This window comes from Bufo gargarizans, chromosome 9 (genome assembly GCF_014858855.1).
Source record: "Bufo gargarizans isolate SCDJY-AF-19 chromosome 9, ASM1485885v1, whole genome shotgun sequence".
NCBI lineage: Eukaryota > Metazoa > Chordata > Amphibia > Anura > Bufonidae > Bufo > Bufo gargarizans.
The window spans coordinates 190,097,168-190,119,474 of NC_058088.1; the positions used below are offsets into that span (position 1 = coordinate 190,097,168).

Here is a 22,307-nt window from a genome sequence, read left to right on the forward strand (position 1 = left end):
TCTGTGATTAATTGCCACTTTGTCCTTTTTGGCAGAGTTCTGGGTCATTTTGAGAAACCTTTGTTCCTTGAACTCTGCAAACACATGGTGTTCGTACAGCTTCACGAAGGAGAGTACATTTTCCGCCCAGGACAGTTGGATAACAGTATTTATGTAGTCCAAGATGGGATTCTGGAAGTATGCATTCAGGAAAGTGTAAGTACACTTTTTATGGCTAAATTATTAAAGGGGTTGTTTCATCTCATACATATCCTAGTCATATAGGTGCGTTTCCCACCTGACCATCAGGTGTGTTGGGGTTAAGGATAAGCAAATTGAATTGCGGTGCCATAAGTTTGACTTTGGGAGCAGCCACTGTTCATGTGCCACTACCCAGAAATGTAGCGACGTATGCACAGTTGGTGCTTCCAAAGCTGAATTAGAGCTGCACTTCTACTTGGACCAAGATTGTCAGGACTGGATGAGATGTTAATCAACAGGCAGGTGGGGACATCCCCTCACAGGTGAAGAATTCTTGCTAATGAGACGAATCGGCTCATTCATCTCTAGTATAGGGCCCTATTGACTCTCCCCCCAATGGAAGACGTCAAAGAGAGAAGGATCGGGTTGCTGGATTTTAAGTGCCTGTTGCCTTTTATTCTCAGACTGATAAGCCATCACCAGGGGTGTCTAACAGCTGTGGCTGTCCCCAATCAGAACACGTGCGTGCTCAGCTGAGTGTACGTGTGTATGTGGGGGATGAGAGCGTCAGCTTTCTATATGGCCAGCTTTAGTCTAACATGGCCTTCAAATGGTAATGGTAGATTGTGTTCAGGACTAGTGTCTCGGCTCTGGGTGATATTTAGGACATTTCGGTTAGTGCTAATGCATAGCATGCATTTCCGTTTTCTGTGACACATATATACTGTATATATGAGTGTCTTTCATGTGTTTTTTTTTTTTTTTTTTCCAGGATGGGAAGGAGATGGTGGTGAAAGAAGTTTTGGCCGGAGAGAGCGTACACAGTCTGCTCAGCATCCTTGATGTCATCACCGTGAGTTCAGCTCTTCCCGTACCTAATGTGCAAGATCAGATGAAATGACTATGGGACGCTGTATATGAAAAAGGACATTGCTGCTTTCTTCAAGAAACAGTACTATACCAGTAAACTGGTATTGCAGCTCAGCCTCATTCATTTCAATGAAGCAGAGGGTAGATTGGGAATACTTCAGCTGTCCTCCCTGGATCTGCGCATGTGGAGGAATATCCACCAACGACCCAGGAGGGCGGATTGGGAACTATGAGAGGTCCTCCTTTTTTCTGCTATAGGACACGGGCCCAGCCTGGTACCACAAATAAATAAAAATAAAAATGTGCGTTCATATGGCCCCCCTCATCACTGCAGGACCACCCTGGTCCTGCAGTGATGAGGGGGGGCATATGAACGCACATTTTTATTTTTATTTTATTTATTTTGAAACTAGGATGCCCAGCGTCAAGTGGGCCGAGAGGCAGGAAGGGGTTAACTGTGTTAACGTTTAAGGCACATTGCACTGGAGATAAGATTTCAGATAATCTGGTGCCGGCTTCAGAGGTGGCTGTCCAGAAAGGGTTAAGCTGTTTTGAGGACCGGGGGCGGAGCCTAGCGGCTTGTGGGAGAGGGAAAGTGAGGCAGGAAGAATTTGCGCCACAGCGCACCCCCACCCCCTGTCCAGAGATGTGAGTAACCCCCTAAGTGCCCTGACACTAGCGGATCGCATATGGGGGAGTGAGGGACCTCCTCCGCTCCCTTCCTTGCCTGTCGTTCGGTGCTCGGTCCCGACCCGCAGCGGATGAAGCTGCGGCCGGGCCTAAGTTTTCGCGCACGGCCGTCCTGGATCTGTCGGTCAGCCGGGGCGCAGAGGGATAGAGAGCAGAAGCGGACGCTTGCGCCCACCTGCCGGGTGATGTCACCCCGGACTGGGAAGATCGCGGGCCGAAATTTCTTGCGGCGGCCGGCATCATACAGGCGTTAACCCTGTGGACGCCGTCTCTTCTGGAGCGGCGCTTGCTGGTGCCGACTCCCGATAGGGTGGATGGTGGTAGCTGCGGGACCGGCGGGGACACCACGGACGGCCGAGTAAGCAGCGCCTGCGAGGATGGTATTAACCCCCTAAGTGGCCGCGTAGCCGGCAGCCTAGAGGAGAAATGAGAGGGGGTCCTGGTGCTACAACAACATAGTGTAGCACAGATCTGCTGCCACCTAATATGAGCGCCCTCAGATCCGGTCTGCTGTTCATACTTGGCAGAACCTAGTGAGGCCCCATTAACAGCAGCAAGTCCGCCCCATATCCTGCGGCAGAAAACCCCTCTAGTTTTTATAAATAAAGCCTTGTGTCTGGTTCCTGGTGCTCAACCCTAGGCAACTATGGAGGGGGAAGAGGGATAAAACATACTTGCCTAATCCCGTGTACTCACCTCATCTTCATCCTCTTCTCTTCACCCTCCCTAAGTGGGCCCATAAGGTTACCTTCTCCAGCAGGGTCACCTCCTCAGCAGCTGGCACCGGAGTGGCAGGATTCTGATATGGCGGGAGGGTCTTTTTGGCGGACCTAGGTGACCCCTTGGCTGGCGGGATGCAGGGGAGCGAGGCTGCCCTGATCCACCTTGTCTTCTGTGGGGCAGGCAGCAGTACGGGTGACCAGCACTCGCGCAACTCAACCCCGGGAAAACAGGGAGGCAAGGCGTCCACTGTTTTCCCATCTGAAGAAGGAAAAAAATAAACTAAAATAAAAAATCTTCAGGAGCTTCCCTGCAGAGCAGGGAGGTCTTGCCTCATATTGACACTAGAAAAAACTGAAGCTCCTCCTCAGGCTGGAGGGGGTATAGCTGTTGGTGGATGAGCTAACAGCTTTTACTAGTGTCAACGCCTCCTAGAGGACATAGCTATACCCATGGTTTCTGTGCCCCCCAATGAATATGGGCAAGAAAAGGTAATGTTATACATCTACATGCGATCACACAACGCCACAAACGTGGCGCTCCTCTCGCTGCTTCATTTGGTAGCAGTTGCATTTTATAGCAGTTGCATTTAAAAAAAAGGATGAGTAATTTGGCAGTACCCGGCCTCTGCTTCTGCGGACATCCAACATGTATTGATACTAGGGATGAAACGATTACTCGATTTGAATCAAGCAATTCGACACAAAAAAAATCCTTGATGCAAATTTTTTGCATCGAAGATTCGTGTGTGTCACGTGATCACGGAGCGGGAGTGAAGTGCTTGCTATTACTCCCGCTCCGTGGTCTCCCGCTGGCCTGCAGTAGTCACCTTTCCATCCGGGGGCCTCCGGACCCTCCACAGCACATCCATGGTCCCGCTCCGCACTGACGACCTGACGTTCGCACGCCGTGACCTGACGCGCTGTGTGACGTCAGACGCAGAGCAGCGCGGAACGATGTAGTGTTTGCGGCGCCCCTGCTGGAAAGGTAAGTTGGTGCGACTAAGGCCGGGTGCCCGGAGTGCACAGCGTCATAGCAACCGAACTGGGGAGAGCTGCTGGCACAAGGGAGGGGGGAGAGCTGCTGGCACAAGGGAGGGGGGAGAGCTGCTGGCACAAGGGAGGGGGGAGAGCTGCTGGCACAAGGGAGGGGGGAGAGCTGCTGGCACAAGGGAGGGGGGAGAGCTGCTGGCACAAGGGAGGGGGGAGAGCTGCTGGCACAAGGGAGGGGGGAGAGCTGCTGGCACAAGGGAGGGGGGAGAGCTGCTGGCACAAGGGAGGGGGGAGAGCTGCTGGCACAAGGGAGGGGGGAGAGCTGCTGGCACAAGGGAGGGGGGGGAGAGCTGCTGGCACAAGGGAGGGGGGGAGAGCTGCTGGCACAAGGGAGGGGGGGAGAGCTGCTGGCACAAGGGAGGGGGGGAGAGCTGCTGGCACAAGGGAGGGGGGGAGAGCTGCTGGCACAAGGGAGGGGGGGAGAGCTGCTGGCACAAGGGAGGGGGGGAGAGCTGCTGGCACAAGGGAGGGGGGGAGAGCTGCTGGCACAAGGGAGGGGGGGAGAGCTGCTGGCACAAGGGAGGGGGGGAGAGCTGCTGGCACAAGGGAGGGGGGGAGAGCTGCTGGCACAAGGGAGGGGGGGGGAGAGCTGCTGGCACAAGGGAGGGGGGAGAGCTGCTGGCTCTGGGGGGAACTGAAGCACTTGGGCTGATCCCACAGGGGGGAAAGAAGGGTGTTGGGTACTGATGGCAGGGGGTCTGTGAGTTTTTATAAAGGAAAACAGTCTATTAATTCATTTTTTCTTATTAGAATACTTGATTAATCGTAAAAAATTATTGATGGCATACTCAATTACTGAAATAATCGTTTACTGCAGCCCTAATTGATACTCTCGATGATTTTTCATTATTCCTGCCCTTGGGATATTTGTCAGCGGTGTTGTGTTGTGTTTTGTTTTTTTCCCAGAAATAATAAATGAAAGCGGGAATGATTACTGTTCCTCGCAGCGTTAGATAAGCAGATTCTATGAGGATTGAAACCCTCCGCTCACTGGGCGCCTTCTAAATTATCTGTTGATTTGCCCTGAGAAAAGTAATATTTTTTTTCTCAATTTCCAAGAGCCTGGTTCTGTATTGTAGTTTTAATATTGCATTTCGTTGGGGGAGGGTGGCTGGCTGTTGATTTGAGGGCTTGTTAGCGACTGGTTTGTATTAAAACTATGTCATCACACACCGACTTCTCTTTTCACAATGTCTTTAGATGCAGCTTGTGCAGTCAAATATTAGTAAGGTTTTGACGATTTTAGTAGTGGAACTGGCAGGTTTGTTATCACCATGATGGATACCGAGAGCCAGCAGCATTTTACCTCACCATATCAATATATATTGCTTTTTCCTCAGGGGCATCCGGCTCCTTACAAGACCGTATCAGCCAGGGCTGCCACAGCATCCACCATCCTGAGACTTCCTGCAAATGCCTTCCAAGACGTGTTTATCAAATACCCGGAGACACTTGTGAGAGTGGTGCAGGTGATTATTGTACCCTATATTATTGTGTCGGGGTATAAACTATTGGACCCTACATAGACTTATGTCCCCCGAGTTGCAAGAAATCATAGGGCTCCATAGAAAAGTAACCCTGGGACCCACTATCTTCACTTACCCCAGCTAGAGATTTGAGGATATTGTTTTGATTAAGTGTGTAGATTAGGGAGTCTACTTCTGTGACATCATCTACATTTACTGTTACCTTGCTGATCTCTTTCCATAGTCTGTGATAAAAACGCAACATTTGCATGCCGCCACTAGGGGGAGCTCAGTGCAAAGACATTATTATGGCTTACGTTGCACTGTATAAACTCCTCTGCCTTGAGCTCCCCCTAGTGGTAGCTGCAGGCAGACAGCTTTGTAACATGTGAAGAAGAATTTATATATTTTGCCAGTTGTCTGGTGTAAATACATTTGAGAAATTTGCTGTTCAGGATGAGCGCCATGTTTTTGACACACCTTTTCCTTTTTTCTGACACAGAAGTCAGAGGGTGACTTTTTTCTTCTTAAAATTTTCTCTGCTAATAAAAAAAAAAAAATCCTGTGCTTTGCATTCTGCAGTGCCTGGGAGTGTTTGACAAATTAGTGGCGTAGGGGTAGGGGGCCCATACTAAGTTTTTCTATGAGATATGTGTAGACCCATGCTTAGGGGCCTGTTGCCATTTTATATATATATATATATTATACACCACATTGTATACCATTGTATGGAATAGTCACTATAGACACTTTTTTTTTGCCTCCACCTAGTAAATAGAGCCTTAGGGATACATTTGGCATGTACTCAATCAGTTTTTTTGCCAGCATAGAGCCATAACTTGGTGTAAATAGGCCCTTATCTGTCCTCTCTGCCCTCCCTTCCATTATCTTCCAGCAACTGTTCACTGCTTCTCACCTCTTGCATTTCTTTCACAAAGGAGTTGTACCCCCCATGCCTATTAAGGTCCATTCACACGTCTGCAAATTGCGGATCCGCTAAACAAGGACACCGGCCATGTGTGTTCCACATTTTGTGGACCACACGTGGCCGGCACTATGATAGAAATGCCTTTTCTTGTCCGTGGCTGCGGACAAGAATAGGACATACCCTTTTTTTTGCGGGGCCGCAGAAAGAAAGTGCGGATGCGTACAGCATATGGTGTGCTGTCCGTATCTTTTGCGGCCCTATTGAAAATGAATGGGTCCGCACCCCTTCTGCAAAATTGTGGAACGGATGTGATCGTGTGAATGGACCCTTAATCTGCTTGTTTCACCTGGGTAAATGTATTATTCTACCAGAAGTCTTTAGAGATCATAACCTATACTAGATCGTATCACATTTTAATAAGTAATCTGTGTCTGACTGTAAATACTAACTGGGTATGCTTTAGTCTCAAAACCAGTGACTATTAATTCTCTTTTACCCATGTTTCCCAGATCATCATGGTCCGGCTGCAAAGAGTGACATTTTTGGCTCTTCATAATTACCTTGGTTTGACTACAGAGCTGTTCAACTCGGTGAGTAGCCCCTTAGGGCTGATTCACATGAGCAGATGCCGTGTGTGTCATCTGCAGCGTGAATGACAGCCAAGCCCCATTCCGGACAGCAGAGACACGGAGCATTAACATGATTAATAATCCTCCGTCTCGCTCTCTGATCTTTTTACTACAAAATCACAGTGAGATAAAGTTGTCACTGTGATTTTGTAGTTAAAAGGTCACAGAGAGGCACGGAGCATTATAAATCATGTTAATGCTCCGTGTCTCTGCTGTCCAGTGCGGGTCTTGGCTGTCATTCACACTGCGGATGACACGCACAGCATCCGCTCGTGTGAAAGAGCCCAGAGATGCCAGGACAGTGCTCTCTGCTCTTTACAAGTATGGAAGAAGGGAATAAGGTACAGCGCCACCCTACATCAGAATAATAGACATTGTATGATGTCCTCTCCTCACAGCTACAAACCACAAGGGAGATTAGAGAGCACCAAGAGTATATATACACATACTGATAGACTAAGGGCACCTAGTGTGTGTGTTGTTTTGTTTTTTGAAACCTTCCACCAGACAAAAGCAAGCAAACTTGATTTCAACCATAACGATAGTTTTCCAGGTGTTTTTTTATTTTTATTTTATTATAAAGGGTTGGATGAGGTATTTCCAAATTTGTCCCATGCCAGTAAATTCTATAAAATAAAAAATATTCCTACATGGCCATGTGGCAACTGTTTTTGTAACAGCCGGCACACAGACGTTTTTTGAACTAATTAAAGGCAGTGGGGCTAGTCACATGGCCGCTTTTCTAAGAGCCAGTGAATGACGACTGTCCAAAAGTAGGACCCCATTGAAATCAGTGAGACTGTTTACAATGGCCATTTAGACAGGAATGCGCCTATCGGGGCAACCAGTAAGGGCATTCTTTATACTGGGGGGCACTAATGGGGGCGTTAGAAATACTTGGGGTCACTAATGGGGCATTAATAATACTGGTGGGCACTAACGGGCAATAAATCGTACTGGAGACGTTATGTATACTAAGACACAGCAGGGGTTGGGATAAATTATTTTTTTTGAATTAATACGTTTTTAATGATGGTTGAAAAAAGGCCATGAAAAATGGACGGACATTTATTTTTATTTTTTTCTTGTTGTGTGAATGTAACCTTAAAAGTCCTGTTTTGAACAGACCTTTGTGTGCCTGATTGATCCAGACTTCAGGTATGATTTACCACCTCTTCTCTCTCGTAGTTGAAATTAATGGAGCAAATCTAGTCGTCCTATCTACTGTCTCTGTCTCACTTTTCTGCAAATTCGTCCCTCGCCGGCTCTAAAAATGAACAAACAGCCAATTAGAGCTCCACAAATAGACATGGTGTCTGGCCGAACATATGTTCGCAAATTCCTCCATATCTCCATCCTAGCTAATGAGCAAATTCTTGGGATTTCTAGATCAATTGTGTTGTGCTCCTTCTGCTTCACACCTCGTCTCTGAATCGGTTTGTCTCATTTTTGTGTTTTTGTTTGATCTTTTAGTTTTCTTATGCCTTGCACATTTTGTAGCCTTCAGTTCAGGACAGTTCTTGATCTAAACTGAGGCAATGATGCTGGGGGTGAGGGTTTAAAATCTTCCCTTACCCCTGTAAGCGATTATAGTTTCACTACCGCTTATAAAGGAAGCATTCCCAATAACATTGCTCAGGGAGTGGACTGTTGGCCTAGATGAGCTCTTGGCCGACAGCTATCTCCATGTATTGGCAGCATGGCGCTTTCACAGTACAGTGCTGCCCAGAAAATGTTATTATAATGGGGAAGAGGGGGCTTATGCCGGACAGCCAGCCGTAGGTCTGTTGTGCACACAATTAAGCAAAGGCGACTACCGGTAGTTACTGTCACTTTAATTGAAACAACTCAGCAAACTTTTGTAATCCTATTAATGTGCATTTAATTTGTTCAACAGGAGAGCCAGGCCATTCCTTTATTGTCAGTAGCCAGCCTGACCTCAAGCACTGGAAACGCTAAGAGCGTCAGAAGACCGATGAACAGTATGTCTATTGAAGAGGACCACTTGGATCGGACTGAGAAGCCTGCTGAGTTCCAGCCAGATCAGGATCCAGGGATTCTGGGTGCGTCTGTGAATCCGTTATGATGCTATAGTGGCTTATAATAATCGATTAAAGGGCTTTTCCAGAACTTCGATATTAAAGGCCTGTCGTCAGTCTAGGTCCTTAATATCCTATCGTCAGGGGTCTGACACCCGCTACCCTCCATCGATCAACTGTTTGAAGAGCGCTGCATCCAGTGATGTCATGTTCTCCAGTCACATGTCCTAGACACCCTGACACTCACTAGAGCGCTATGGCCTGCTCAAACAGCTGATCAGAGGGGGTGTCGGGTGTTTGATCCCAAGATCTGATATTGATGACCTATCCAGAGGAGAGGTCATAAGTATCATGATCTTAGATAACCCCTTTAATCCACAACATTAACATGCGTGTAAATACATGCGCTGCATTGCTATACTGTATCTTGTTACAGTCAGTTTTCATTGCAACATAAAGAACAATAGCAAATCAGTCACCTACCGAACATGCTGTGTTTAACTGCAAAATGTCAGTAGGGTGTCCTGTTATCCCATTCAGGATAGTGAAACATCTAGCCACCTTTTGTAGGTTAGGCCCGATGTGTGTTGCCTGTAGTAGGATGATCCTGTCACAGAGTGGCGCTGCAGCTCTTTGGGCCACTTGTTAGTCTATCGTATTACACAAGAGGATGAGAAACAACGACGAGTGCTGGTGTAAAGGATCTGGAGCCTTTTACATGTCTCCGATTTCTGATTGATTTTATGTTGCAGTAACATATTCTGTAGGTCTGCACACTTGCACATGTCCCTACCCAGGGGGCTCACATTCTGGTTTCCGTAACTTAAAGGGAATGTTTCATCAGAAAATGACCTACTGCTTAAATGATGTTTTTATCTGGCCCATAGTTTTTTTTCTTTTTCCATGTCATTCTACAGTATGGAAAAATATTCCTATTTTCACACTGGCCACAGGATTCACCATTTGCAATAAATGATGGTCACAGCTTAGGCTACTTTCACATTAGCATTTTCAATTCCGCTATTGAGATCCGTCATAGGATCTCAATAGCGGAAGAAAACGCTTCAGTTTTGTCCCCATTCATTGTCTATGGGGACAAAACTGAACGAAACGGAATGCCCCAAAATACATTCCGTTCCATTTGGTTGCGTCCCCATCGCAGACAGAAAAACGCTGCAAGCATAGTGCCGGAGGTTAGCCATCACTGGGATAGGTAATCAATATGGTGGGGGTCCAACTCCAGCACCGCCGCCTGTCAGCTGTCTGAAGAGACTGCGGAGCTCCGGTGAGTGCAGCGGCCTTTTCACAGCTTACCAAGCACAGCGCCGTCCACTGTATTGCAGCTCAGCCCCATTCACTTGATGTCACATGGCCTAGGAGGAGGCCCGGCACTAGTCTCTTCAGACACCTGAATGGCGGGAGTGCCAGGAGTTGTAAGGATAGGCAGTCAATATAAAAATCCTGGACAACCAAGATCGATGGTGCCGAGTTTCTTACATCTGGAGAGTGCCTCCTGAGCAACACTCTCTCAGCAATGTTTGCAGCTTGTTAAATTGTAGCAGCGTGACTACAGGTGTCCGCGAAGATGTTGTAAGTGTGACATGAGCAGATATTAATAGAACCACAATGATCATGTGTAACACTGCGTTATCAGCGTGATCGCAAGGCGTGCAGCAGTATGACAGGAGACAATGAGGCCAGGGCGCTGTTTTTATTTTTATTTTTTATAAATGTAAACTCCGTTAGGCTACTTTCACACTAGCGTTCGATCGGATCCGTTCTGAACGGATCCGATCATAATAATGCAGACGGAGGCTCCGTTCAGAACGGATCCGTCTGCATTATATTTGCAAAAAAAAGCTAAGTGTGAAATTAGCCTGAGCGGATCCGTCCAGACTTTTACATTGAAAGTCAATGGGGGACGGATCCGCTTGAAGATTGAGCCATATTGTGGCATCTTCAAACGGATCCGTCCCCATTGACTTACTTTGTAAGTCTGGACGGATCCGCACGCCTCCGCACGGCCAGGCGGACACCCGAACGCTGCAAGCAGCGTTCAGGTGTCCGCCTGCTGAGCGGAGCGGAGGCTGAACGCCGCCAGACTGATGCAGTCTGAGCGGATCCGCATCCATTCAGACTGCATCAGGGCTGGACGGAAGCGTTCGGGTCCGCTCGTGAGCCCCTTCAAACGGAGCTCACGAGCGGACAGCCGAACGCTAGTGTGAAACTAGCCTTATATGTTATGTCTGGTAAGTGTGAGAAACAACACAAACACAACCTAGCACTGCCCTTTCACCTTTTCGGCCTCTTTCACATGTCAGAGGTGTGCTGTCTGTGGTCTCCACTCTTGCGTATCCATTGACATACTGTGTGTAGTGGGGTTCTTGGAATTGCAAAGAATAAATGCAAACAATGTGCAAGAAAGTTCATTTTTCTAATGTAGTGAGCAATACATATAACCACAGAACACCAGAAACAATTATCTTGCAGCAGAGAAAAAAAGTTGGTGGCAAATTGTGAGCTTGTTAATGGTTATCTGAGGAGCGTTCTGCCACGATGAATGCACGAGGCACGGAAATCATGAAGATCTGCTGCTGGCAGCTCTCTTTGCAGTTGCTGACCAATGACATCCCAGATGTGCTTGATTGAAGACAAGTCCGGAGACACTGCAGGCCATGGTAGCAGGTTTAGACCATGCAGGCTGCTCACAGTAGCACGAGCAACATGCGGCCTAGCGTTATCCTGTTGAGAAACAGCTCCTGGGACTTTTTGAAGAAATCACCAGACCACTGGTTCCACAATCAAATCAATGGAATGCCAAGCTGTTAGTACCTGAAATGAAGACTAAAGTGGTCCTGCTGCCATACATTGTGCCACCCCCACCCCACCCCACCCCATAATCCTGGGAGTTGGAGCGGTGTGATATTCCCTTGTGAAGGCCTCTTCAATACACTGCTCACGTTGTCTCCAGATTAATCTCTGGCTATTACTGTGTCGGAAAGAAAAGTGAGACTCCTCGCCAAAGAGGATAGACCTCCATTCCAGCCTCCGTTACCATCTTGCCATGATAGCTTTTAAAAGCAGTGTCATAAGACCAATAGAACCTGTGTTGCCCAATGTTGTACAGATGCCTTCTGATGATTTGTGTAGATGCTGTTTGCCGCCCTAGGCTTAGGATGTGACAGTTTAACTTGCAGTACAGAATGGATCACTACAAGCCATTCTTCTAATCAGACGATCTGTCCGGGCAGAGGTTCTCCTCTCTGCACCTCTTGCTGTTACGTCATTGTTCTCCCAACCACTGGGACACACAGCTTAGAACCGTGCTGACATCTCGGCCTAGGAACGTAGTCATCTGCCAGAGTGATAGACCAAGTCCTCTCAGTTCAAGGATTTTGTCCCTCTCAGTTTGTCATAGGAGACGATAACCGGCTTGTCCTTCCTGGTGTTGCAATTTCAGTGTTGAGGAGTGTAAATTAGATCAAGTGATCCAAGTCCATCGCATTACATTGATCCAGGTACGTCCCTCCTGTTGCGGCGTTCTGCTAATATCGTTTCATACCTTTTCCCTCTAGATCCTAGCAACTTTACAGCATCTGACGGTCCGAGCACAGGTCATTGTAGAAGTTGCTCTACTTCCAGCCTTGGCGAAATCCCAGGTAAAGGAATAGCTGACTTAAAAAAATAAATAAAATAAAAATTCTGGTGGTCATTGTATGTAGAACCAATTAAAAGCATGAAGTCGTTGACGAGACTTTCTTATTCCTCGTTCATTTTGCCTCTGCGATGCTTTTGGCAGCAATGATAAAGAAAAGCTTTAGTAGCAAAGTTTTAGTTTGCTGCTTTTATTGCTAATTCCTAAAGCCTTATTCACAGAAGGTTTGGTCAAAATTTTAATCCAAAACCAGGATCGGGTCCTTAAACACTCAGCCCCTGTTTCTCCTCACTGCACAATCACAGGAGAAGTTTGAATGGAAAAATGACGGAGCATGTGCTCGCTCCATTCAAAGATTATGGAACAGATCCTGAGGATAGGTGACTCGTGTGTTTTGTGGGACAATTCCTTAAAGAGGTTTTCCAAGATTTTTACACTAATGACCTGTCCTTTTGGACATGCACAGCGCCATACATAGTATAGTGGCCGTGCTTGGTATCGCACTCAGCCCCATTCACTTGAAAGGGGCTGAGCTGCTCCTAGGCCGTGTGACACATGAACGTGTCGTCATTCGGCCTAGGAAAACCAGAGAGAAGGCCTTAGGACTCACAGGATTGGCGGTGCCTTCTCAAACAGCTGATCGGCGGGCATCCTGGGTATCGGACCACCACCAGTCAGATACTGATGGCCTATCCAGAGGATAAAAATCTCAGAAATCCCCTTTAAATGTTTATTTCTTATGCCCTATAAATATTCCATATATTCTTCCACATATGCAGTCTTGCTCTTCTCTCTGGTGTCCATCACTTTAACATAGGCGCGTCCTGTGTGTAGTCTTGTGTGCTTGAGATGACTGTATGCATGGTAAGGCTTCAGCCATTTGTAAGTAGAAATGGTTGCAGTCTCCTGGCAGACATGCGTTTTGCTCCTTCCATCCAGGCCCGAGTTCCCTTCCCCCGCCAGCATGATCTGTGATGTAAATGATTTTACTTCCTCCAACCCCCCCAACAATTAATTGGAAAGCAGATGATTTTTCCCCCCCCATCTCCTACTGTTCCTCCTCCCGAGAAGCCCCTATTTATATCTCCTCGTGTTAGATTAATTAGCACTTCTGTGGCATTCAGCATGTGAGCGGCGTGCTCCGCGGTAACAGCTTAGCTTTAAAACCATGAAAGAAGTTTTCTTTGGCAGCCTTGTGCATGTACGTCTTGTGTAGCTCCTGCTTATGAAAGGAGAACCGCCGGTTCATGGAGTATTAATTACATTTTCCCCTTCTACGCAATGGTGCAAGGGCATGCTGACTTTTAAACAACAAGTCTGCAGTCTAAAAGCAACTACCAAATCATAGCATCGGGCCTTTCTGCAAGAAAGCCTGGTATGGAACTTCTTTCATCCCCATTGTGTAATCTGCAAAGTTTGGGTTAAGCAAGAAAAGCATTCGAAATAGCTGAATTGGGGGGGAAGGGGGGGGGGCCTTAAAATTTTCAACGTTTGGACAGTCCCTATATGTTTTAAAGGGTTATATCCATCTCTTTAATTGGTGGCGTATCGCTATAATATTGTGACCAATGTCAGATAGGTGCTCCTATTTCCAGAAAACCCCCCTCCCAAAGTGAAGGAGAGTGCATTACACAACAGCGACATGCTTTCCATTCATTTCTATGTCAGTTCAGAAAAAAGCCGCGTGAGCATGCTCAGCTTTTTTTTTTTTTGGGGGGGGGGGGGGGGGTGTCCCATAGAAGTGAATGGAGAGTGCACTGCGCATGCACGACCACCTCTCCATTCATCTCTTGGACTGCTGGAAATAGCTGAGCCCGGTGCTTGTCTATTTTTGGGATTCCCATAGCGGAGAATAGACGGTGGCTGCGCTTGTGTAGTGCGCTCTTCTTTGATTTAGGGGCAGTCCGTTCTGGAGATAGGAGCGGGTCCCAGAGGTGGGACACACACCTGTCTGGTGGTATTTGCCACCAATATTTGAAATGGGAATACTTGCAGTGCGGCCTGGCCACAGAAGCCGCATGCGAATCGCCTCTAATTGTTCACATGCCAAGTACAGGGACAGACAACATTTAGCAGTAATTTGGGTGCAGATCCTGTGGAAGGGTCGCCGAGAGGAGAAGAGTGGGCCGCCTGGGCAATGCTTGGATTAACCTTCTTCCAGTGATGGAGCTGCTCTTGGCTCTTCACTAGGACTAATAAAAGGACCTGTAGCCCCCATATGGTCCCTGCATGTGTCCTGATAGCAGCTTTCTAGAGCAGACAAACCCTTTTTAGTGACCCTGTGGCCAGTGGTGGATCCAGAACCTCTGGTGTATAGCTATAGAGCCACTTACACCATCTGTCTCCCATCATCCTCTCAACATTATGAATGTGGACCCTTATTATTATATTGTTTATACATTTTTATTTGGTTCTAATTCACAAATAATAATTGCAGCATATCACGTATGATAATGTTTCCTGCCTTGATGCATATTTTTAACTTCTAGGAAGCCCAAAAGCTGCCAAATCGGACATGGACATGGCTTACGAGAGAGCACGTGTGAGCCTGACTCCTGACGACTTCCCTCCGAGCCCTGTCCTGAACAAGGTGGGCGCGTGCCGCAGTCAGCTCTTGTATTCTAGGGGCGTGAAGTGTAAATTGGGAGGCAGATTGAGCTGCTGCCTGCTTCTCTGCAGGCTTCTCATAATCGTCATGCAGGCCAGTCCTAACCTGTCCTCTCCTCATACAAAGATTCATAGATCAGCACTCGATGGTTTTCTGCAGATGGATGTAATGTGTCCACGAGTTCTCAGGGCACTTGTGTGGTTTTATAGGTTTATGTATTTTTTTCTTTCTGTTCATGCGTAGTTTAGTTTAATATACAAGGTCACCTTTTTTAATGTGTGTATTCCTTTCTTTGGCACATTTTGCTCCTGAATAGCATCTAATTTGTCTCCACGTAAGCTGAGCTTTAACCCCTTCTATCCTAGACCAGTTTTCCCCCTTCTGTCCAGGTCATTTTTTGCAAATCTGACATGTGTCACTTTATGTGGTAATAGCTTTGGAACACTTTTATTTATCCAAGCCATTCTGAGATTGTTTTCTCGTGACACATTGTTCTTCATGATAGTCATAAATTTGAGTCAATATATTTCACCTTTAGTTATGAAAAATCCCAAATTTGCAATCCCCCGGCTTCGGCTGTTACAGCGATGCCGGCGGATACAGAAGGGGCTCGGCTATCGGGGACTGCCGAGCCCCGCCAGTGATCGGCGGCGCAATGCTTCGTGGCTGCCCGATCACCATGACGTAATAGTACGTCAAAATGTGGCAAGTGACTTGCCGCCATGACGTACTATTACGTCATGTATCGGGAAGAGGTTAAAGGGTTTGTCCTTCTTGATGACTAATGTAAAGTGTGTTTTATATGGAACTTACCGATGCACCCCTTTTTAAATTTTTCTGCATCGTTTTAAGTATAGGTGAAGCCACGCCCTCTCTTCTCTATGTGGCAGTCCTGTCCATAGGATGCAGATAGAGGGACTTGTGACCAGACACGTCATTCAGCCTCCTCCATTGGAACACTGCGTCGGCCATCTGTGTGCGCAGGTCCTGAATATTGGGAATGTAGCACAGGCAAAGGCCTGATGCACACAATCTGCAAAACACAGAAGCCGCCCGTGTGCCTTCCGCAATTTGCGGAACGGAACAGGCGGCCCATTGTAGAAACTGACAAGAATAGGACATGTTATATATTTTTTTGCAGGGCCACGGAATGGAGCAACGGATGCGGACAGCACACGGAGTGCTGTCCGCATATTTTGCGGCCCCATTGAAGTGAATGGGTCCGTACCCGAGCCACAAAAACTGCAACGGTCGTGTGCATGAGGCCAAAGTGTGTGTTTAATGGAGGAGGCTCAGTGACAGATCTGGTCACATGCCTCCATCTGCAGCCATCTTCTAGACCAGAGGGAAGGTGGGCTGAGGGTTCACCAATATCGAGGGTGACGCAGGTTTTTGAGAAAGGGTACCATAGTAAGTATCACCTATTCAACCTAATACACATTTTTTGACAGGAGACATGGACGGCCTGTATGTTGTATATGGTGGCAAAATTTTAGGGTAACCATGAACTTACCGAGTCAACCCTTACATACAGTGTATTCTACGGGGTTGTGTTGTTAATTAACAGTATGTGTTATTTTCTATTTAGTTTATTCATTACTTTTCTAACCATCCTTATTATCATTATTATTTATTTTTAATCCTTATTAAATGCCGTAAAAATATTGCCATTGCATTTTTTTCAATCATTGAGCGAGACATGACCCTCCTGTTTTGTTCTGTATCCCCACAGCCTATCCTGAAGAAGTCAGTGACGGTGACAGAAACTCCATCAGCCGTCTATCATTACACAGCAGAGGATTTGTTGATCCCGGAGTTCAGTGTTAATAGACAACTGAATGCCATGTTTGAGGCCGCAAAAAAAGACTTGTCTACTCTTATAAATCTTGAGGTAAGTTCTTCAACTACATATTAAAGGGGTTCTCCTGGATTTACATGTTGATGACCCCCCTCCTCGCAGCTTACCAAGCACAGCACATCAATTGGATAGCGACCATGCTTGAATGGGACTGACCTGCGCCTAGCCCACGTGACCGATGAACGTGTCACTGGCCTCGGAAGATCTGGAAAGGGCTGCAGCCTCTTCAGACAGCTGTGTCGGGCCCTCGCCAATCTGATATTGATTAGCTATCCTGATATTGGTCATCAATATCAGAATCTCTGGAAAAGCCTTTAATCCTACTTAGAGGAGCTGTCGCCACTCCTTACTTGCCTTTTTTAATAGCTACATGCATCCCCATGTAATAATAATTCTGGAGCAGCTATTTTTATGATTCTATCTTGTACCATTCCTCTATTATTCCTACTAGAAGTTATGAATGAATTGCTAGTGGTCTGCAGTAAAGGTATAGGGGGGTATTAACCAGTTGGGGGGGGGGGTTGTCTCTGCACAGTCTCACTCTATCCAGTCAGTGCAGAACTGTTATTACATGGGGAATGTGTGAAGCTATTAAAACAGACATGTCAGGAGAGGGGAGAGGTCCTCTTTAAATCAATATCATGTGCAGGTCTCCTTGCTCACCAGCAGGTGGCGTTGTGCAGCTTTTTCTTGGAGCCCATAGGCAGAACACACTCTTCCTGTAGCTGATCAAATGTGATGGTCAGAGTTTAATTGGGAGCCACAGAGAGAATCGAAAAGAGGTTTTATACCCTGATCTGTAACATTATTAACAGAGATAAAAATCTTAATTGTTAACAAGCGTCTTTTACTATTGGATCACTAACTGGCTCGTTCAAAGTCTACATGCTAGAGCACCTGGCCATTAGCTTTTATTGCTAGTGCGTGCACGCATCACCGCAGGGGAAATGTAGTATTACACCGTGCTCATTGAGTTCCTTCAGTACAAGAGATCTCTCTGGTGACTGATTTTCCTAAGTAGAGAACTAATAAAAGCATGGCTGCACACCATTTCACATACAAACAATAGAACTGAGAAATGGGGATCATTCTAAATTAAAGTGGTATTATACCTACTATAAATGAAAAAATAGAAGCTCTTTGCGCACATTTTTAATCAAACGTGTGTCGGGCCATATACCAGGCGTCAAGGTGGCTTCCGCAGATGGGTACCTAACACTAACAGAACTGCCTCTCTTGTACTTACCTAAGCCTACAATATTCGGGGCAGTGTAGGAACCAGCTACATTTATACTCTGCTCAGTAGTCCCAGGCAGGTGGCAGTACTTATGTAGCTGGTTCCTACACTGCCCTGAATATTGTAGGCTTAAGTCCAAGAGAGGCAGTTCTGTTAGTGTTAGGGACCTATCTGTGGAAGCCACCTTGACGCCTGGTATATGGCCCGACACATGTTTGATTAAAAATGTGCGCAAAGAGCTTGTATTTTTTTCATTGATAGTAGGTATATTAACACTTTATTTAGAATGATCCCCATTTCTCAGTTCTATTGTTTGCATGTGAAATGGTGTGCAGCCATGCTTTTAATAGTTCTCTGTATGCTTGCTTTATGGATATGCACCTGTGGCCATGAATGTGCTGGTCTAAATTTTCTTGTAGTGATTTTCCTAAGTGTAAGGCCTCATGCAGACAAGCAGTATACCGTGCATCGCAAAACCTTTCCCCAAATTCAGTCCTTCTAGGGGAGATCTTTTCTAATATGTAACTTGCAGTTGAACGTGCTGCCCTTCTTTTTTTTTTTTTTTTTTTTTTTTTTTATATATACATACAGTTACAATCGTATTTTGGTCGAGTAGTGTGCATGGCCTCATTAAAATGCAGCTTGTATGCATGAGGCCTAATAGACGCTGGAATTAGGATTTAATTATGTGGGTGTATTGGGGCTATAGGTCGGCTCATGCATATGTAGTATGACATATAGACTGTATGCTCGGTGCTGACTGTATGACTGACTGAGGAAGGACCGTGGACCTGATTAATGATCACACATTTCTGAAGCACTTCAAGCAGACAGGTCAATACTTATTGACTGAGAGACCGTGCTTGGTACATGACGATGGCATGATGGCATGTGTTGTATGATCCATTATAACCTATCGATCTATAAACAAGCGACTCGCCGCGCATCAGACACAACAATGTGAGCAGTCGCCCCTGTGGCTGCCGCCATCATGAATGCCCCAGGACCTCATTTTGACAGTATTTCTATGTCATTGAAAGTACTGAGACTGTGAGTAGAGGGATTCAGACATAAAAAAATAAATAAAAAAATGTTACGTGACACCTCACTATGGACAAAGAACGTCTGCCTACAGTGAGCGCACCCATGATATTACATGGCTAGTGATTGGTTGGAGACTAGCAGCAAAACAATTCTCACTTTAATATTGCAAAGTTGCAGATTCCTGAAACTACTAACACAAGCCGCTTCAGGGAGTGAAGTAAGGCCCCGTTCACACCTCTGTCAAGCAGATCCGGCAGCTGTGCCAGAGGAGAACATCCTGAGAGATTTCACCGGATCTGGTTTTGTCGGATTCTCTAGTTCACCTTCAGATCTCCATTGACTCTAATGAGGTCTGGTGGTAATCCCGCCACTTTTTCCGGCATGAATGCTGTGTTTCGGCCAGACAAAAACAGTTGCATGCAATGTTTTTTTGTCCGGCTGACAGTTGACATTTGTGCTGGATATGGCATCGCGTGACCCCCAAATAGAAGCTGTCTAAGGAGGTCAACATTTAACAGGAGTAAATGTAATAGTTGCTTTTATTGCCGATCTGAATTAAATGGTTGAAAAAAAGTTGGGAAAACCCCTTTCACATGTGCGCCATTTTTTAGTGCAGTCCGTGTATGCATAAGATGGCACGAAGACGGGGAACTGAACATGTCGTCTTTCAGCATGCGACCTCCTAATAAATTTAGTGACTGCACAGAAGGAGTCAGAGACACAGGTAGGTCTCATCGTCTTGATCTCACTGGAGTTGGGATCAGATTGAGTTTGTTTGATAGAGAAGGAACGGCGTGAGGCCTAATGTGGTGTCTGCCGCACTGAATCTCCGTGGAGGAGCGAGTATGAACTCATCCAGGCCCCCTCTGAATGCCGTGGAACCAGAAGTCCCAGCTCATCCGCTGAACTAGCATTTACAGATGGAGCCATGTTAACGACTATATAAGAATGTGACCAAACAACGAACTACAACCTCTTCCCCCCCCCAGAGCATTGTCATCTCCATCTATACACCCATCCTGGCAGGACATTTGTACGGGGCACCATTGCTGTGCTGCAGGGCTCACTCCCAGGTGCTGCGTTGTATTACTTCTGTGCCATCTGCAGATTGCCTCGTCTCATCGTAAATGCTGCAGGCATCTCTAGCGTTGTTTAACCCTTTGGGATTCTGCTTGTTGAGCACTGGCCTTAATTAGTGTTTAGGGCAATGTACCTATTAAACTAATCTATTCGGGAATCCTTATTCTCCGCTCTATCATGGTGCGCCTTTGTAATAATCTTGCACTGCACGCTTGGCTCTGCTACGTAAGAGAAGCATGCCACCTTTTTGCAGGCCGGGCAGCTCTTCTCGTATCATCTTGTACTCTCATCGGGATTGCGATTTGGCTCGCTCCTACTGCGAGTCCGTTTGTAGCCTTGTAATTCAGTAGCTCAAGCTGCTCATTACATGTGTCTGGGATGCAGGCTACCGAGGTGACAGACGCTGCGCACTTGTGGGATGTTATTGAAATGAATGGTTGTGATCTGCGCGGAGAGCTATAATCAACATAATGCTACACGGCAAATAACAGAAATCTGCAAATTGACTCCATGTGCTCTGTAATATGCAGTGATGGGGGGGCAGCTATGAGAGTCCTTTGTACTGACAAGTGGCTTCATGAGTTTCCTTCTAATATAATGAGGGCGTTCAACTCTGCTGTGTTTTAGCTGGAATTAGAGAAGCAGCCTTTTGCTGTCCATACAGGGGCTGATTTCAGCCCTGGGGGACCACTGATGGATGATATAACAAACCAGTCAGGTTGTAAAGGGCCTTGTACACATGCGGGGAATGAGCTGGAAGTGTCTGTCAGCTGATTGGGGGGGGGGTTTGGACATTCACGATCATCGGTCTTTGTAACACTGACAGATTTTCTACCCATAATCAGCGTTGAGGCGACTAGTGCTCATTAATATTTTCATTTTACATAAGGGGTGAATGAGCCTTCATTGATATGATCACTCCTTCCCCCTACTTTATATTGCAGCACATCCTGCTGACCACCAATGATATTTTTTTATTAATTTTTTTTTATTTTTTTTGGGGGGGGGGGTTCACAATAAGCAATTGTTCTGCTCACTTTGATTATCAGCCTGGGTAAAAGCTGGGTATCAACTCTTACAGCAGCTCTGCTTGTATTCTATTCATGCACCAGTAGGCTCAGGATGAACTAATGCTCACTTATGATGGAGGACTGCACGGTAAGAGATTGTAGAAAAGAGTATTAGAATAGAATTTGTTTATACTGAAATACACCTATATTAGGCGTACTTCAGGCGCAGACTAACCGCTGCGCCGCAAGCTGCGACTTCTCCCCACTCACGCCAGGTCTAAAAGAGTGGGTGTGGCGGAAGGTGGACGGGCCGGCAGTTTTTTATAGATAAAATCTACATTAAAAGCTCAGGATATATATATGCACTCCATTACTGGCATTTCACCGATCATGTAATGCAGCCTCAGATATGCAGGTTTAAAGGGAACCTGTCACTGGGATTTTGTGTATAGAGCTGAGGACATGGGTTGCTAGATGGCCGCTAGCACATCCGCAATACCCAGTCCCCATAGCTCTGTGTGCTTTTATTGTGGAAAAAAACAGATTTGATAAATATGCAAATTAACCTGAGAGGAGTCCTGTCCCTGACTCATCTCACATACAGGACTTATCTCAGGGTAATTTGCATATGTATCAAATTTTTTTTTTTTTACACAATAAAAGCACACAGAGCTATGGGGACTGGATATTGCAGATGTGCTAGCGGCCATCTAGCAACCTATGTCCTCAGCTCTATACACAAAATCCCGGTGACAGGTTCCCTTTAATTCTTCTGGTTCTCATTGGAAACAGTCAGCAAGCTTGTTATCAGACCTTGTTGTAGCCATTTGGTGGACCTCCTATAAGGGCCCATCGATTTTAGAAGTTACATGATACAGTGTCGACTAATGAGATTGGCGGACGTGTTTAGGCAGGGCACTGGTCCATACACGGAGTGCCCCTGTCACGCCTGTGTGTGAGGGAGACACCACACTGGACAAAGAAGGAGAGGGAACCAGGCCTGAGAGCAAGGGAAGAAAGAAGGACACCTCCTACTTAAATCCCTAGTCACAATCCTGACTGACTATCAGTATGAACAGACCCCAAAGGTAGGTGTGTTCATACGCAGGAGTACCTAGAGTCCTAACTCGCCCTATAAGACCCTGGCGGTAGTGACAGGACTAAGACTACCTGTTCCTCCAGAAAAGAAGTCTCCCTCAGGCCTACAACAAAGGGCAGGAGAAAAACAACACACAGATACA

General features: G+C 46.4%; 1 protein-coding gene across 1 annotated transcript in view; it reads left to right on the top strand.

Annotated features, from left to right (window-relative positions):
• The window catches only part of PNPLA7 (patatin like phospholipase domain containing 7), a 129,134-nt gene that overhangs the window by 39,840 nt on the left and 66,987 nt on the right, over nucleotides 1-22,307 (top strand). Inside the window, exons 8-15 of the mRNA XM_044269148.1 lie at nucleotides 36-195; nucleotides 953-1,033; nucleotides 4,853-4,981; nucleotides 6,416-6,496; nucleotides 8,433-8,598; nucleotides 12,150-12,233; nucleotides 14,719-14,819; nucleotides 16,570-16,728. Of these exons, the coding sequence (XP_044125083.1) occupies nucleotides 36-195; nucleotides 953-1,033; nucleotides 4,853-4,981; nucleotides 6,416-6,496; nucleotides 8,433-8,598; nucleotides 12,150-12,233; nucleotides 14,719-14,819; nucleotides 16,570-16,728 (961 nt within the window). The remainder of the gene's footprint in view (nucleotides 1-35; nucleotides 196-952; nucleotides 1,034-4,852; nucleotides 4,982-6,415; nucleotides 6,497-8,432; nucleotides 8,599-12,149; nucleotides 12,234-14,718; nucleotides 14,820-16,569; nucleotides 16,729-22,307) is intronic.